Source organism: Symsagittifera roscoffensis, chromosome 1 (assembly GCF_963678635.1).
Source record: "Symsagittifera roscoffensis chromosome 1, txSymRosc1.1, whole genome shotgun sequence".
NCBI classification, from domain to species: domain Eukaryota; kingdom Metazoa; phylum Xenacoelomorpha; order Acoela; family Convolutidae; genus Symsagittifera; species Symsagittifera roscoffensis.
In genome coordinates, this window is record NC_087062.1 from 56142813 (window position 1) to 56161568 (window position 18756).

Consider the following 18756-nt stretch of genomic DNA (forward strand, 5'->3'; position numbering starts at 1 on the left):
TTAGTTATGTTTTCACTTTTTTAACGTGATTGGTCTATTTTTGAGTTAAGTATATGTGTTCATTTTAATTGTATCTTTTAACTGCTCAAGTTCTTTTTGGCTTGCGACTTGATATCATGTGTTTCAACGCTGTCTGATATTTAATATTGGAGGATTTTTTAACGAAGTAAGGTGAGTTGGTTCTTTGAGTAGGCAAAAGACTTCCAATCTGAAAGTACGTGGTTTGAAACCCGTCGAAGGCCAAAAAAAAAGTTTATTCAAGTTTTTCCACGATTTATCTTTGTTTTTTGTAGCTCGAAATTATTTTCGCAAAAGGTGTTTTTGACATCGCTGGTTCCTGCAAGGTTGGTGGAACTAGAAGCGAATCTTCTGACGAAGTTCTTCTTGCAAACCTCCCGGATGTTGGGAAATACTCGTTCGGGGATCAACTCTATCTAGTTCAAGCGTTGACGCACTCAAGTTATACCAGAAACAATCTAACTGACAATTATCAACGTCTGGAGTTCCTAGGAGATGCTGCTTTGGATTATGTCATTACAAAGCATCTAATCGAAACGTATCCCCACTTTGATCCGGGAATGCTGACTGACATGCGATCTGCTCTAGTGAATAATGTTCTGTTTTCATCCTTGGCTGTAAAATTGGGTCTGCATAAGGCGTTGAAGCATCTTTCTTTGGAGCTGCAACAGGAAATCAACAGATTTGTTGAATTTTTGGAGGTTGGTTGATTAAATTACGCTTTTTGTGTGAAAACAGATTTTAAGAGTAATGGACATAGTGAAGACTCTTCTATAGGTCTTGATGTTTTTTTTTCAGGAAAAACTTTTAAAATGCTCTAAGAAATTCAGAAGTGCATCATACAAATTAATGCATTGATGAATGCATTTAGATGCATTTTTGAGTTGAATTTAAGTCCATTTTGCTAAAAGGTTGGCAATTGGGCTCTCCAATTACTATAGTGCAAAACCGTGATTTCCCAACGAAATAAAAAGTTTGTCCTTTGATCCGGTTTTCTTACATTGGGTTTATTTTCAGAAAAAAAGCCGGTCATGAACAGTTCTTGAAATTCAACGAGCTTCAACCTGATATATATTTTTTCTTCGATAGTTCAGAGTGTTCATATATGTCCATTCAACTTTTTTTTGGATTTCTTGTCCTTCTAATGGCTTTGTTCTTGAGCTTAAAGCTCTCTTGTATTTGAGAAAAATCCAATAAGAAAGTTATGCAGCTTCACTTCTGAGTTATAGAATTTCTGCGGAGGTTGCTAGATTGCAATAGGAGGCATCTACGAAACGAGGTCCTGCAATGACTCGATCCTTCTCCATGATCAAACGAAGTTCTGTAACTAAAGAGACCTATAACCTCATTGCATCTAATTTTGGGGTAATGAATAAAACAGTGGAAACTCAAGTAAAATATGCATAAATAGGATTCAAATCGAATGAGTGCAGATAATGCATCTTGCATTGAAAGAGAAAGATCATGATCATGAAAATTCTTGGTCTGAGATGATCCTGATTTGATTGTAGTTTTATGTCCGGCTGCTGCTTCTGCCCACTCTCCTCGCAAATATCTTAAAATAATTTTTCTGACTATTTTTTCAGTTTCTTCATTTTTTTCAACAGACGGTAGAAAACTTTTTAGTTACTTTATGATGGTGAAATCTATGTTTATTTTTTATGTTCACTATGTTATATTTACTTTGGCGAAATCTAGGAATCTATGTTCACTTTTTATATTTACTATGTTCTGATATTTACTTTGGTGAAAACTAGGATAGTCATTGTTGACGAGTATTGTGTGAAAAACGGTTTGTTGGTTCAGTTTCGTTTGTCTTTGCTGTTCATTCTTTGTTCGTTTTGGATGTAATTGTTGTTGGTTGTAATTTAGCATCCGCTAAAGAGCCGAGTCTTTGCATTACTAAGTCTGCAGTTTCAGAAACTGATGGTAACAACAAATTTGTGCGTATCATGGTCTGAAGACGTGTTGGTACCGTAGTCTGATTATCAATAGCAGATTATGAATTCAGTGCGGATGATGCTCCTAATGATAAGAACACCGCGGTTGACAGTCAAAGCATCTTCGAAAGCCGCCACTACTCAAAATGAAGTACGTATCTTTTTTTGAATGATTGGTTTATTCATCAAGATTTGACCTCATATATTTGTTTTGACTCGTTTTTCGCAATAATTGCTAGAATTTTTGCTAGCGTAGCACAGAAGTGTTATACAGGGCAGCCTAACTTTCTGATATCTGAATATGGAATTTACGGTTCTGAATTTTCAAGATCATTAAATTCAAGATCATTCAAGATCCATTTGTCATCTGAGTTAGATCTTACTGGTATTTAAGACATCTACTGAAATATCAATTTTCAGCTGTGGCAACAGTTTTTTTGGAAAAAAATCCCATGATTTTCAACAGTTTTTTTTGGGAAAAAAATCCCATTATTTTCAACGAAAGCATAGTTTCGAAAACATGATTTTTGATTCTTTCTGTTATTTCATTTGTTTCCAGGTTTTCTCTGATTGCTTCACAGGAGACACTTTGCTTGAATATTCTTTTATTAATCATTGCTTTCAGTTTTGGTATTTTTGCTATTTTTACCGAATCATATCTTTTCAATTGAAAAATTTAGCAGTAGCTGAGCTCTCGTTTCGACTGATGTTTTCAACACCAAATCAGACAAATAGTTTTAAACCGTCCCGTTTGTTTTGAGTCGTGACTGACTATATAGAAAGCGGGCAATTGTTCAGTAGATTAAGTTAGTTGTAGTTGTTGTTTTAACCACGCACTGGGTGCCGTCTCGAATGGTCCAGAATGGTTGTCCGTGTTTGGTTTCGTTCGGTTTCGCTTCCGGTGTTCTTGGTTGCTTGATTTCGTTTCCTCTCAGTACTTATCTGTAAGATAAGATTGTTTTGAAATTGCTCCGGTGTTTGTTAGGTAAGCACTGTGCAATTCTCCAGTTCTGTTGGCCCTCGGGGGATATTAGGGCTGATGATAGAAAAACCACAAGTGCTTCATCTCCTTGATCGTGATGAAGTAAAAGGTCACGAGTGACGACTAGTCAAAACCCCGTTTCAGAGTCTGGGCGTCTCTGAGTGCCTTTCCCTTTATGAAGTGACAGTCTTCCGTCTAATGTGTGCTGTTGGGCAGTCAGCATCTGTGACGACTGATTGTGCTATTAATTCTTAAGGTATTCAGCTCTACCGCTCTCCTTATGTAGGGATGTTAACAAACTCTGCTACTTTACAGGGCTCATTCCACAGACTTTCTATTGTAGGTCTGTGGGCTTGATGGGATAATTCAACAACATGTGTTGACAACCATGTGGGCTGTGTTTGCATTCTGCGCATTCTTTTTAAATTTTCGAGTTAATTCTTGAATAGTAATTATTAAACACGGGAGAGTAACCGCTACAGAGATGCGAGAGTTTTCTTCTTGTTAACCGCGGTAGGTGTTTTTCGTGGTTGCTTAGTTTCAGCAGCTTTTCCCATAATTTGCTTCGTTTATCCTGTTTTATACTTTTAACTGTATTTGTGTGGATTTTTTTTATTTCACTCCCATACTTTTTGGTGGTCACAGCAAGCACCGTTTTGGTTCAAAAAACAGGAAATGTCATTTTGATGTTGTTGTTGCAAAGTTGGTTTAATTGTGCGCTTGCTCAGCGTGGAATTGACGGTGTGGTTGTCAACTCTGTACAGCAGATGACATTCCAGTAAAAATTGCTTCGCTTTCATTTCGCTGTGCGTACGATATGTGAAATTTGTGTTGTGTAAATGATCAATTGGTGGCGTCATTACAAACCCAGTCATAGTTCTTAGTGGCCTATTTTATTTTGGTTGCAGCTTTTTCCACTTAATATCTCTTAAACTGGGAGACCAGATGGGTGCGGCGTAGTTAAGAACGCTACGACTTATTGTCTTGTTACTGAGTTCCAAGGTCTTCTTATCGCATCCCCATGTATTTTCTACCAATTTTTTAAAAATGTTTTTTCTACTATGTACTTTTTGACATGTTTTAGTGAAATGCTGCCCAAAGTGCATTAGTTCATCAAAGGTAACGCCTAAATTTTTCAGGTGTTTGTTAACATGTAGTTTATCTGTATCTACTTTAACACCTGGGTCCCCGTTCAGTTCTGCAATCTAGAAAGCTAACACTGCGGCAGAAGACTCATCAGCAAATAAGCTAAGGTTCCTGTCTAGAAGGAACTTATTTAGATGTTAAACATTTGTTGATTGGTTGCGTTAGATTTTTAACATTTGGTCCAAATTTGATGATAGCTATATCGTTTGCATTAGGAAGTAAGTTCAATGTCCACAGAAGTTCAATGTCCACGCCTTCTGGAGGTTTTGTCATTACACTCGACATATGTAAGTCTACCTTGGAGGTATCCGCACACCCATCTTTTTGTGTTGATGCTTGGACTGCGTTCTAAGATATCGTTAAGGAGTAATGTGTGGCCTACAGTGCCAACCGCCGCGATATGATCAATAGCCCTTAATAGTGAGCTGTCAGGCGGGTGTGCTTTGTTCATTCCCGTTTAAATCTTATCAGAGATACAGTATAGAACGGTAAATGTGGACATCGGGTTTCTGAAAGTTCAGCTAAAAGGAATTTGAGGCTAAACACTGGAAGTAATTGGCCGTTCTATTATTTTAGCAATGGGGAACAGGAGAGCAATAGGCCTATACCTTTTTGAATGCTTGGGATTCTTCCCCGGTTTCAACATTGGGATGACCTTCCAATTCTGCGCGCTTGCTTACGTATGTGGTCAGTGACAGATTGATCAGGTGGGTTAGATATACCACGCGTTCAGGCCCTAAATAATGCTTGTGTATAGGGGCGATTTGATCCTGCCCGGGTGCTATACTCTTCTTTGATTGTTTTTATAGCTTCTTGCACCATTAAGGGCAAGGTCGTACTTCGTCAATTATCAGACTTTCAAGTTTTCTGACAATGGGCCTTTTTGCTTTCAGTACCAACTCAGAATGGGGCATGAGCTGTTGATTTAAAAACTTGGCAAATTTATGTGGATCGAAGGTTTCTATCGATTCGCCAAACTTGTATGGTTTCTTACATATTGGTCTGGACCTGCAACCGGATAAAGCTTTAATGTTTGACTATTGTTTGTTGCAGTTGACCCTGTAGTCAATTGTATCCAGGAACTTAGTCCATTTGTCTTTTTTGTATTCCAGGAACTTAGTATCCAGGACTTAGTCCATTTGTTTTTTATTTAACTTAGTCCAATTGTATCCAGGAACTTAGTCCATTTGTCTTTTTTGTAGTCCTGGATGGCTTTATCCATTTTCCGATTGAGCTCGGCTATATCTTGGTTTCCTGGGTTTGCTGCCTGAGCTTCGTACTTTTTCTTAGTTAACTTAAAATCTTCCGGGGAAACGTTGACTTTTTCTCCTCTGAAGGTACCTTGAGGGATATGCCTTGAGGTCTGTTTTCGAATTATATCCTTTAGAATTTTTTCGCCTTCATGTACATCTTTCAGAGGATCAGCGTGACTGAAAGCTACCTCTGTGTCCTCTTTGAAGCTGGCTCAGTTGGCTTCTTTAAAATTTATGTGTCCTCTTGGTTGAACGTAGCGGTTAAATGGCGCAGCTTAATGTTATAATTATTGCTTGGTGATCCAAACCGAGCTTAGATACAGTTTACTAGTCCGAACTCATCGCTAGCGTGAGCTCTGTTTCCTTGGTTACTCTCCTTGGCCTGTCTTCGTTGATAACGATTAGTTCAGAATCGGAGATTTCATTTGCTAGTTCAACTCCTCTTTTATCGGAATCCAGCGTTGAGTGCCACAGTTCATAGTGTTCGTTGAAATACCCCTTTATAACTGTATTTTCTGGGTTGAGTAAGTGTTTAATGCTGTTGTGGTAACCTGCTTTACAACTTGAGGATTGTGGTTTTTAAACTTTGTTAAGAGTGATGTTTGAGTTGCCAGAGAGCAGTTTCACTCGTTGATGTTCAAAGAGATTAAGTTAGCAGTCAGAAGGCAGCAAAGCTTGAATTTTTTAAAAAAAGCTCTAGAGCTGATTTACTGCTTTATTTATATGGGTGGGAATTATTTAGTTGGTACCATAGGGAGGGAAGGGGGCAATTGTTAAGTAGATTTTACAGCGAAAAAAGACTTTGAACTGAAAGAGAACATCACACAAGTGCATAGCCGGATCCTGTGAACTTATTCACCAAAAACTACCGGGAGATTTTTTTTTTACAAATTAGCGTTAGTGTTTTTGAATGTGGTATGATAGAGATCTATAGACATTTGTAGAAAATTTGTAAATTAGGGTTAATCGATAACAATTCTCTTTACCCTTGCAATAGCAATTGTTTTGCAATCAGTTACTAGACTTTTTCCACTGCAAATTAGTTTAGGAACAAAATGATTTTAATTAGAAAAGATAAATTTAGGTTCAGTTCTTAATTATTTCTAATTTTTTGTGTCTCCATACTTGATCTGGAGGTAACGAATACGCCTGGGACAGCAAAGGTTCTGGGTTTGAATCTGACAGGACCTCATTTTTTTTCAAACAGGAAAAGCTCCATTTTATGAAAAAATTTGTCGGCTCAATATTTTTCAGCTTATGTTTTGTCGGCTTAGTTGTCATATTGTAGAATTGTTTTTTAAACGTTTCTTAACATTATAGTTGCTTTTAGTGTTTTGATTTTTCTCTGATGTTTGTAATTCACTAACCCTGACTTTTTATGTTTTCCTCTTTTTTTTTCGCTTTTAAGTTTTCTTCTGCCCCAATGATTTCGGCCTTTTCTTATCGGCTTAGTGACCTTTTTCGGGTTAACAATTTGTTCAACAAAATCATTTGAATCTCTTGTATTTTGAGTCATAATGAATTCACACTTTTATGCGTTCGCGGCCAACTTAGCCTGGAGGTAACGAATATGTCTGGGACAACAAAGGTCTTAGGTTCGAATCTGACCAGGACCTGTTTTTTTCTCAAACGGGGAACATTCTGTTTCAAACAAAATTGTCGGCCAATTAATTGTCTGCTTATCCTTTGTCGGCTTAGTTGCAATTTCTTGAGATCTTTTTTTTCTGCACGCTCGTTTTTTTTGGGTTAACAACTTGTTTAACAGAATCACTTGTATCTTTGTTCATAACGAATTCAAACTTCTATGCATTCCCGGCCAATTTAGCCTGGAGATAAGGAGTATGACTGGGACGGCAAAGGTCCTGGGTTCGAATATGCCTGAACAAGACCTGTTTTTTTTAAACGGGAAATATTCTGTTTCAAAGTTTGTCGGATTAAGAAAAAGTTATGGCCGTCAAACAAAAGTTGAAACGCGAAAACTACCGTGACAATTCTCAGGTTGTGTTCAATGGAAAAACCCGTTTTTGAGAATTTTCTCTGCATAAGCGGCCACAATTTGCTTTTTTTGCCGAAAAGAAGTTATGTATTTTGGAAATGTTTTGACAGTTATTTGGAAATGTTTTGAATCTTCTTTAAATTTACCCAATCAAATCTGAGATGAAAAGTTCAATTTAAAAATCCGGTTACGATAATTGTTACTACAGATGCAGCGACTCCTTAAGTTTTTGTAAAAGAAATGTTATACCCTTGGGAAATTTGATTATCTCAAAATAAGTAGAGAAACAACTAAGGTTTTGGGCGAAGTCCAATTTTTGAAAGCACATTTTTCGTGCCGCATGAGTATACCATATTCATTATTAAGCAGATACATCCAGCTTTTTTTGACTTTTTTATGTTTTTGTTGTATCGCAAGTGGTGCGAAGCTCCGCTTCGCCTCTGTCTAGAGATTTTAGTTCAAGTGTTTTATGACAACAACTTTTCTCGGCTTTTTTCTTTTTCTTTTCCTTCGGCTTGATAGGTTTTGGCTTATATTATATCGGTTTAATAGCCATAATGCGTCTTTCAACGAGCGAAAAAGAAATTATTGTCTGTGCGTGTCTGTGTTTTGAGGGTGAGGGAGACTTATTAACTTAAGTCTTGTTGATTTTTTTTCGGCTGAAAGGGTTTTTGCCAAGTTATTTTACGGCTTTGTTACCGCGGTAAAATTTCTTCCGATATTTATTTCACTTTCCATTCTCTTGGCATGTTTTTTAGGTGATAACTAGCCCTATATTTTTGATAGATCTAGTTTTTTCGACATTTTCGATTTTTTCGATTTCTGAGGTAGCGCCTTTCTTATTTTGTATCACCGTTTAGAATGAATTGTCTGCCGAACGTTTGGTTTTAATGAGCGATGTTTATTTTAAAACTTCATTTAATATTTACGCAGACAGTTAAACTTTGAAATTTAGGTTCATTGCATAGAGGATTTATTTGAGATTTATTGTTTTTTTTTAATAAAGAGTCATCAAAATGGTAACATCAAGATATATTTTTCTCTTTCTGCCTTTTTTAAATTAAAATTACTCCTCATTTACCTGTCAAATGGAAAGCAAATTACACTCTCCAATAAAAAGGAGAAAAAACTCAATTTTATTGCAAGAAAAAAAAATCGTTTTTCATAAATTTTGAGCATTTTTGAAGAATATAAATGATTTTTGACCTTATTTTGGCTATTGGTACTAAATATTGGAGCCAATATTCACACCTTTTTCCTCCATTCCCTCATGGAAAAAAACTACAAAACGAAAAGAAACCTCTGAAATGAAACTAAAGTAGCCAGTTGCTGTGCAGGTAGGACTGAATATTCCGACAAAATCGATACGAGAAAAGTCTAAAATGGTGAAGAAAAAATTGTCTCAGTTTTCTATTTGAATTAGGAAAAATGCAAGAAATATCGCAAATTATAGCAGAATAAGCTTCAAAAATGAGAGTTAAGCCTCTCATCTAACTTCATGTAAAACAAAATTTAAGTCGTACGAGTTTAATAAAACGAACGAAGTTTAGTCTGAAAAACGAAATATTCCAGACCTGGCACTGAGACAAATTTCTCGACACAGAGAGAATTTTTTCAAATCCATATCATGATGAAAACGGCTTCGATACAAAACTACACTTGAACTCTATTTTGAACCATATTTTCTTTGAAGTAGTCAATATTGGCCGGTAAACAACGACTGAATCCAAAGTCCCATTCCACTCTTCGAAACAACAAGATTAGACGGTGCTGTGCAAGTAGCATACAAAGTTCCGACCACAATAATAAAAATCGATTTTAGGCTCATTCGACAACGTTTTTTTTTTTGAAAAAGGTATGAAGCAGTTGAAAAACAATGAAAAAAGTTATCTTAACCTAATTAGGAGTCGATAAACGTAGTTCAGACTCTTATATAGGTCGCGATGATCTTTTTTTTTCAGGAAAATATTTAAAATTTGTTCGGGCTCAAATTTAGTTTTTCGCGGTTTGATTTCTTTACGCTTGCGATTAGCAACTGTTATTAAACTAGAATGCAGACCTTTTTTTGGGCGAATTACTTGGTTAACAGAATCACTTGAATCACCTGTGTCTTGGTTCATGATGAATTCAAATTTTTATGCGTTCGCGGCCAACTTAGGCTGGAGGTAGCGAATATGCCTGAGACTGCAAAGGTCCTGGGATCGAATCTGAGCATGACTTTTTTCAGTTGGGAATAATTCTGTTTGAAATAAAATTGTCGGTCAAATATTTTTCCGCTTATTTGTGTCGGCTTAGTTGTCATTTTTTGAGATCTTTTTTTTCTGCACGCTCGTTTTTTTATCGGGTTAACAACTTGTTTAACATAATCACTTGTATCTTTATTCATATTAAATTCATTTTTTTATGCACCCCAAGCCGATGTAGCCTGGAGGTAACGAATATGCTTTGGACGGCAAAGGTCCTGGGTTCGAATCTGACTAGGACCTGTTTTTTTTTTCAAACGGGAAATATTGTTTCAAATAAAATTTTAACTTTTTAGTTGCCTTCTTTTGAAAAAAATTCTTCAGCTCAAGTTATTTCGTCGTATTGTTTATCGGCTTAATGACCTAATTTTGAGTCATTTCAAGGGAAACACAACTTGAACATTGAACACTCCCCCGCACTTTCATGTTGGTTTTGTGTTTACCAATCGGTTTGTTGAATTTTTTTTTCTGATGGAAAATTATTTCCAAATTCACTGGAAAAATGCAAGTTTTTCTCGGAACATTCAAAAAAAGTGTATCAATTAAAAGACCGCTTACTCTCTTGTGTACCTGCATACTCCTCTAGAGTCTCTGTTTTTATCCCTCTGTCTAAAGCCTTCGAAAATATTTCTGTCCGATATTTGACCCATATTTTTGATATTTTCATACCCTTCTCAAATCTGAGTTTTTAGGTTCGATGATTGTAACGGGTTGGAACAACTGCCTGCATGAGCGGCTACGCTCATTTCTTTTCACATAAAGTTATGGCCCTCGAAATAGTCAAATTTTTGATTTTTGACTGTTTTTCTAAACTTTTCGAATATTTTCAAAAACTACGCTGCCATATTTGAGATTTCGGGTTCATTTCAAAGGACGCGTTTTGGCTAGCTCATTGGTTTAGCGAATACTCCCAAATTTTCCGGAAATCAAAAGTAATATCCCTCGGAAATGTCAAATTTTTTTTGACCGTTTTTTAGCGTTTGAAATTTTTCTTGCAATTCTCCCAAATCTGATATTTTGGTTTAATCAAAACTACACATTGAATGAATCTCTTCTGCATAAGTTGCTACGCCCTCTTTTTTCGCACAAAAAGCTAGGATTCTCGGAAATGTCAATTTTTTGATAAGTTGTCCGTTTTTTTGGACTTTTTGCGCTAACTATCCCGGAAAATCTGATATCATGGGTTTAATCGAAACAACAGGTTGTTGCAGGTTGTTGAAAGCCTTCTTTCTTTATGGCCTTCAAACTAAAAATTAAAACAAATAATTAAAAATTTTGGCCTTCAAACAAATTGAAATTTTTAAGCTTTGTTATCTTTTTGCAAACTTTTTGACTTTTAGCGCAAACTACCGTGCCAATTCTTCAGGTTGAGTGCAATCTAGAAACCCGGTTTTGGGAATCTTCTCTGCCTCTTAAGCGGCCACAATCTGCTCTATGCAGGAAAAATTCATGATTTTGGAAATCCTTTTGACCGTTTTTATAGAACTTCTTGACTGTTTTTTAGAAACTTTTTGAATTTTTTCTTAAATTTACGCAATCAAATCTGAGATTAAATGTTCAACTGAAAGAACCGCTTGCAATAATGATTCCCGCAGAAGCGGTGGTTTCTTTATTTTTCGTAGGAAAAACGTTATCTCTTTTGAAAATTGATTTTCTCATAGCTTTCTTACTCTTCTCACTTATTTTAGTAGAGAAGCATCAAAGATTTAGGGCAAAGTCCAATGTTCGACATCACATTTTTTGTGCCGCATCAGTATGTCAATTTCATTCAATATCAAAAGCATACCTCCAGCTGAGACCCTAGTAGTTTTATATCTAGGCATGCGAAAGTTTTGATTCACTTGTTTTTTCAACTTTTAAAAATTTTGTTTCGACTGATTTTATGTTTGTGTTGTATCGCAAATAGTGCGAAGCTCCGCTTCGCCTCTATGTTTGAAGTTAAGTTCAGTTTAATTTTTTTGTTGAAAAGATGGCAATATCTTTTATCAAACAGCACAAGTGTATATGTCACAAAAAACGTGATCGACTTCTAGTCTCGAAAGTGGAATTCAGCTTTCAGTTATCTCTGCGAAATCAAAATTTTACTTATTGATTGTTTTTTTTCTCAACCTGGGTTAATTTTATCAAAAAGGGCCGATCATGAATTGTTCTAAAAGTTCAGAGAGCTTCAAGGGAAGCTATTTTTCTCTTTGAAACTTGAAGGTTTTTTTTTGAAAAAAAAGTCAGTAATTATTTTTCTGTTTACTTCATTAGCTCTTTTCCAACTCTCTGTTGGCTATATTTAAGTAATTTTCATATAACGAATTTTACTCGAGCGCTTTACTCAATCTAATTTAGGTTAAAACGCAAAAACTTAGAACTGGTTCTTTTCAACACTGGATAAATTGTTTTGTCATTCGAATTACGGCTGAAAAAGATCAAATATGATATATCACCCGACCTGTTTCGATGATTTTTTGTGGTACCTGATTTTGTATTAAAGAAAAAACTAAAACACACCCGAAAGCAAAATTGTTCTCAATTTTCAATGATAGGAACAAACAACAAAAACGCACCCAAAGACGAATTTCCTCTCCAATTTAATGGTCGCGACACGGCACGAATCAGAGAGGTCACAGTTTTCTGTGCTACTTGGCCAGCGATTGAATTTTCTTCTTGATTTAGGAAACATATGTCTCGCGAAAAAGCTAGTGGAAACATTATTGACTAAAAGGATGCTTGTGTAACAGTACGAGACAACTTTTTTCAATACTTTTCCTGATTTTAATGCACAGCTTCATTAACATATTTAAAGTACACTCCTTAGAGCTAACTTTTTATGAAGAATAAAAGTTTATCTGCTTCTAAATTATCATTAACTTGGTTTAGAAAAAGCAAATTAATTGGGTGCATGGGTTAATGGGTTGTATCCATTGGCCGCATGTGTTCCAAAACTATCTAAGAACCATAACCCATTCGAACTCTTTGTTCATTTCAAACCTGAGTTTTCCGAATACAAGCAATTCAGCGGTGAAATTCACGTCATCATTTTATCGGTTTTTGTAATCGGGACCAAATTGTGACATCAAAGTCTCTCTTCTGATAAAATTCACAACTTATTCTTACATTAAATAACATCGTTAACATCATAATTTTTGTTATAGGAGGTGATCTCTAGTGAGTTTCTAAGAAAGCGCTTGGAAGTGGTTGGCGATGCATTCTTGAACTATAAAGTACAGAGACACATCATGGAAACGATAACAAGCTCTCAACTAGAAGATGCAAGTGAACTGCAGTCGTTGACTTCCAACGAGGTTATCGCTAAAAGAGCAGAGCAAAACGGTTAGAGATTTTCAGTGGGTGGATATGAATAAATTCGACAAAATTGTTGACATGATTTCACTGTGGAATATTTGAGACAGGGGCGGATCTAGGATTTTCTCGAGGGGGGGCGGATTTTCAAAAAAAATTCGAAAATTTTGACGACCTTTTTTTTTTTAGGTCGACCAAATTGATTTTTCGAGCTCTCCCAAAGCACTGTTTTGCCCCTATTTTGGCAAAATTTTCTGCGCCGCAGGCAAATTTTTGAAAAAACAGTCGAAAAAGCCGTTTTTGGGCACTTTTTGAAAAATTTTGACAAAAAAATCGCGTTTTTTTGGCGCGCGCTCCCCCTCAAAGTTAGTATATATTGACGCCAAAGGCGCCTTTAGAAAAAATTTTAGGGTCGGTCGGCCAAAAATGGATTTCTGAAAAAGTATCAAAGGTCTCCCAAAGCTCCCTTTGGGTCGGCAGTGGGTCGAATCCCTGAGGGGGGAGGGGCGTACGCCCACCCCCCCCCCCCCCCCCCGCCTCCCCCCCCCCCCTTAAATCCGTCCCTGATTTGAGAATAGTTAAGATTTCAAAAAAAAATATTTAATTTTTAATTGTTGTGCATAGATTCGAGCGTGGATGCGTGAAAACCATTTATTTGGTGTCTTAAAACCATTTCATTATCGCTTATTTTCTTCCCCGGCAAATGAAGCGTAAAGCTGCAAAACATCCCTAATGACACTGAATCCAATTTTCTCTTTTTTGCTATAATAATTTGGCCACTTTAATTTATATTTGTCTGTGACTAGACAGTCATCGATTTTATTTGCCACTCCAAAGTTAAGTTCTTCTGGTTAAACTGCGCGATTATTGATTGGTTATCGAAAGATTGAACTTATACCCCAGAGTTTATTGGAATAGGCATAAATACAAATTTTCAGTTTTTGTAAATACCTTCTATGCGTTGTGATGAATTACGCTTGCGAGCTTTTTTTTTTGTTCCGACCATTGAAAATGGGTAAAAACTTTGTATTCGGGTGTGTTTTAGTTTTTTTTCCACCCTAAATCAAGTACCACAATTGATGATCGGAAAGAGTTTAATGATATCCTTACTCTTGGGGCAAGCATGCGTTTTGCAATCGGGTTCTAGACTTTTTTCCCGTAAACAACTTCGTCCACAGGTATCAATTCTGGGCTCCTTCACCACTTCTTCCTCTTTGCAAATCCTACTCCTCTCGGTTGCAAATATTAAGCATGGTTGAATTTTTTGTTAAAAATCCGTCCTGCATAGTGACCTAAACTTGAATAGTTACAACGGAAACATAACTTTTATGCTAACCTCTGAATCGCACAAATTGCTAAAAAATCTTAATAGAAATTATAGTTCACGTTTTTTATGACAACAATTTTTTTTCGGCTCGATAAGTTTCAGCCTGTATTATATCAATTTAATGGCAGCATATTGCGCTTTTCGATGGGCGAAAAAAGTTTGTGCGTGAGTATCTGTGTTTTGATAGTGAGGGGGACTTCATAACTTCTTACTAGTCTCAAAAGTTTTTTTTTAATCTATCTTTGTGTTTTTTCTTTCTTTTTTCGACGTGATAGCTTTCGATTTATTATACACCGGTTTAGTCGCCTCACATTGCTTCGTTTCATGAGCTGTTTGCGTGTTTTGAGGGTGAGGGGACTTAATAACTTTTTATTAGTCCTATTTTTTTTGTTTTTTTTAATCGGCTTTGTTTTTTTTTAGCTTAGTAGATTTCGGCCAATATTATATCGGCATAATTGCCGCAAAATTCAAGTTTAAGTACTGGGTGGGTACTTGTTTTTACATGGTAGTTTCAGGGGATTTTTGAAACATTTAAAAGTGTTTTTTTTTTACTTAATCAGTTTTTTTGTCTCAACTGGTGTCTGCTCGAAGTTTGTCGGCCTTGTTTCCGTTTGGAAAGTTTTGTTCATTTGCTAATTTGAATTTGAAGAATGGCCTTATCTTCAGTTGTTTCAAGGGAAACATAATTTTTGTGCTCAACTCTGAATCGCGCAACATCCTAAAATTCCTAACAGAAATTATAGTTCAAGTTTTTCATAACAACATTTTTAATCGGCTTTTTTGTTTCTCCTTCTGTTTTCTGGCCTGATAAATTTCGGCTTGTATTATATCGGTTTTCTGGCTGCATATTGCGCCTTTTGAGGGGCGGAAAAAGTTTGTGTGTGAGTAACTGCGCGGTGAGAGTGAGGGGGACTTCATAACTTCTTACTACTCTCAAAAGTTTTTTTTTAAATTATCTTTGTGTTTTTCTTTCTTTTTTCGACGTGATACCTTTCGATTTTTTATACACCGGCTTAGTCGCGTCATATTGATCCGTTTCATGAGCTGTGTACGTTTTTTGAGGGTGAGGGGGACTGAATAAATTTTTATCAGTCCTAATTTTTTTCAATCGGTTTTTTTTTTCTATTTTTTTTAAAGCTTAGTAGGTTTCGGCCAATATTATATCGGCATAATTGACGCAAAATTCAAATTTATGTACTGGGTGGGTACTTGTAAGTACATAGTAAATTCAGGGGAGGTTCGAAACATTTTAAAGTGTTTTTCTACTAAATCAGTTTTTTTTTGTCTCAACTGGTGTCTGCTCGAAGTTTGTCGGCCTTGTTTCAGCTTGGAAAGTTTTGTTCAATTGCTCAATTGATTTTGAAGAGTGGGCTAATCTTAGTTAGTTTCAAGGGAAACATAATTTTTGTGCTCACCTCTGAATCGCACAACATCCTAAAATCCTAACAGAAATCATAGTTCAAGTTTTTCATGACAACAATTCTTATTCGGCGTTTTTGTTTCTTTTTTCCGGCCTGATAAGTTTCGGCCTGTTTTATATCGGTGTATTGACCGCATATTGCGCCTTTTGGTGGGCGGAAAAAGTTAGTTTGTGAGTATCTGTGTTGTGAGAGAAGGGGACTTCATAACTTATTACTAGTCTTATTTAAAAAAAAATTAAATTTTCTGTGTTTTTTCTTTTTTTTTTCTCGGCGTGATAGCTTTGGACTTATTATACACCGGCTTATTCGCCTCATTTTGCTTATTTTCTTAGGCTGTGTAGGTTTTTTAAGGGTGATGCGACAAAATATTTTTTTATTAGTCCTATTTTTTTGTTTTTTTTTAATCGGCTTTGTTTTTTTTTTAGCTTAGTAGATTTCGGCCAATATTATATCGGCATAATTGCCGCAAAATTCAAGTTTAAGTACTGGGTGGGTACTTGTTTTTACATGGTAGTTTCAGGGGATTTTTGAAACATTTAAAAGTGTTTTTTTTACTTAATCCGTTTTTTTGTCTCAACTGGTGTCTGCTCGAAGTTTGTCGGCCTTGTGTCTGCTTGGAAAGTTTTGTTCATTTGCTAACTTGAATTTGAAGACTGGCCTAATCATGAGTAGTTTCAAGGGAAACATTATTTTTATGCTCACCTCTGAATCGCACAAATTGCTAAAAGTCTTAATAGAAATTATAGTTCAAGTTTTTCATGACAACAATTCTTATTCGGCGTTTTTGTTTCTTTTTTTTTCGACCTGATATTTTTCGGTTTGTGTTAGATCGGTTTAATGGCCCCAAGTTGCGCCTTATGATGTGACAAAAAATTTTGTGTGTGAGCGTCTGTGTTTTGAGGTCGAGGGGACTTCATTGCTTTTTTTCAGCGTGGTAGTTTTCGGCCAATATAATATCGGCTTAGTGGCCGCAAATTTCAAATTTGAGTACTGATTGGGTACTTACTGAGGTGTTTTGGGCTTTGTTACCCCTTGATAACTTTTCTTTTGGTGCTAGTTTCTATCATCTTGGCTCGTTTTCGTTTCAAAATTAGCCTTATCGTTAAATCTAGTTTTTTCAAAGTGTTAGAATTTTTGTCGACGTAGCGGCTTTCTTTTTTGTTTCTTTGCATAAAAATTTCTTTTGTTCCTGATTCGAACGACAGTAAAAATTTTTTTGTAAAATATCCTAATTTCGAGAAAAACGGGTTGGCAATTTTTGTGTTTTACTATAAGTTCGAGCGAGTATAGCAATCGAAAAACGTTTGTTATATAAAAGTTGGTGAATAAGGCCAATAAAACATGAATTTGCCACAAAGAAAGCTAGTTTTGGAGCTTCATTCAGCGCTTGTTTGGCAATACAATTCTTTAAAAAAACTGCAATATTGTGGAAAAGAAAAAAAAATAATTTTTACGCTTGCAATTAGCAAGCGTTAAGAAACGGAACGTAGATTTTTTTCGGGTTAACAAAGAGTTTAACGAAATCAGTCTAATCAGTTGACACGCTCAATTCTCTTCACTTGGCGTGCTCCTCAGCTGACATGCTCAAATTCATGAAAATTCAAATTTAAGTACTGGGTGTGAACTTGATACTGCATGGTAGTTTCAGGGGAGACTTGGAACTTTTGTAATCTTTTGTAATTTTTTTTTTAGAAAATCAGTCTTTTTTGGCTCAACTGGTGTCTGCTCAAAGTTTTGTTTAATTGCGAAATTGATTTTTTAAATTTCTTGCTTAGGATGTTTACCTAGAGTTCCTTTTTTTCAAAATTTCATAAATTGTATTTTGAAAGTGTATGGGATGGGTTTTTTTCTTTGAGACGGTTTGGAAATTTTCAATACTTTTTGCAAAAAAAATAGTTTTTTTTCTCAAAAACCCTTCTTCCGATTTTCAAAAAGAGGTATCCTTAGAAATACCGCCTATCTTGTTTGCCTGCAAACTCTTCTTGTCTTTTTTTTGCTTTGTCCCTTTGTCTACAGACTTTGAAAAATCTGTCGGGGGAATATTTGACAGATGTTTATGATTTTTTTTTCTCAAAAACTAAGCTACGAAATGTGAGATTTTGTTTTCAATTGAAAAAACGGATTTGAAAAGCTCCCATAAGTATGCGGTTATGCCCAAATTTTGTACACTTGATATTTTGGCCGTCGGAATTGTCAAGTTTTTGATTATTTTTACCGTTTTTTATTTTTCTTAACTTTTCTCGAAAACTTATGTCCAAGACCTGAGGTTGTTGTTGTTGTTGGTTCAATGGATATATTAAGTTTTTAATGTTTTTGTGCGCTTTTTCGAAATTTTACGAAACTTACCTAAAAATACCTTCTCATGAGATTTTGGGTTTTATCGAAAGAATTGATTAAAAGAAGCTCCTTTGAATACGGGATTACGCCCAATACGGGATTTGAATACGGGATTAATAAAAAGTTCTGGCCCTCGGAAAAGTCAATATTTTGATTTTTTGACCGTTTGTTGAAAATTTTCTCCAGAACTGCCTGCAAGATCTAGGTTTTTGGGTTCAATCGAAATAACAGTTTGGTTGAATTTCCTCGGCATAAGCGGCTACGCCCAATTTCTTTTTTTAAAAAGCTATGATTCTCGGAAACTTTTCGACAGTGCAGGTTGTTGGAAGCTTATCTTTATAATTTACTCCGCCCAGTGTTTTCCAGAAAAAGGTTGCGACCTTCGAACAAATGAAAGTTTTGAAGATAGGACCGCTCTTTGGATGTTTTTTGGCTCCACTCGAAAATTACCGTGCCAACTTCAGGTTAAGTGTTCAATCGATCGAGAAGCCCGATTTTGGGAATATTCTCTTTTTTACCGGTCGCGGCTTGCTTTTAGCAGAAAAAGTTATCGATTTCGGAAAATCAATTTGTGAACTTCGACCGTTTTTTTAGAAACAATTCGAATTTTGTTAAAACTACCCTAAGAAATCTGAGATGAAAATTTAGCTGAGATCTAGATGACCTTCATCGAGATTTACAAAAGTTTTGGCTACCGAATGTTTTTTAACATTTTTTCCGACTTATGCTTTTTATGGTTGGGTTATATTGCAAGTGGTGCAAAGCTTTGCTTTGTCTCTCTGTATATAAAGAATTGTTAAAA

General features: G+C 35.8%; 3 protein-coding genes across 4 annotated transcripts in view; 2 read left to right on the forward strand and 1 right to left on the reverse strand.

Annotated features, from left to right (window-relative positions):
• LOC134845987 (protein fem-1 homolog C-like) overlaps positions 1-18756 on the forward strand; it is a 390705-nt gene that overhangs the window by 202159 nt on the left and 169790 nt on the right. The gene's annotated exons all lie outside the window — the stretch shown is intronic.
• Positions 1-18756, reverse strand: part of LOC134845976 (AFG3-like protein spg-7) — a 268817-nt gene that overhangs the window by 166151 nt on the left and 83910 nt on the right. The window lies entirely within an intron of this gene.
• LOC134856821 (uncharacterized) overlaps positions 1937-18756 on the forward strand; it is a 37372-nt gene continuing 20552 nt past the window's right edge. The window contains exons 1-2 of the mRNA XM_063873108.1: positions 1937-2109; positions 12722-12899. Coding sequence (XP_063729178.1) covers positions 2020-2109; positions 12722-12899 — 268 coding nt within the window. The 5' untranslated portion in view covers positions 1937-2019. The remainder of the gene's footprint in view (positions 2110-12721; positions 12900-18756) is intronic.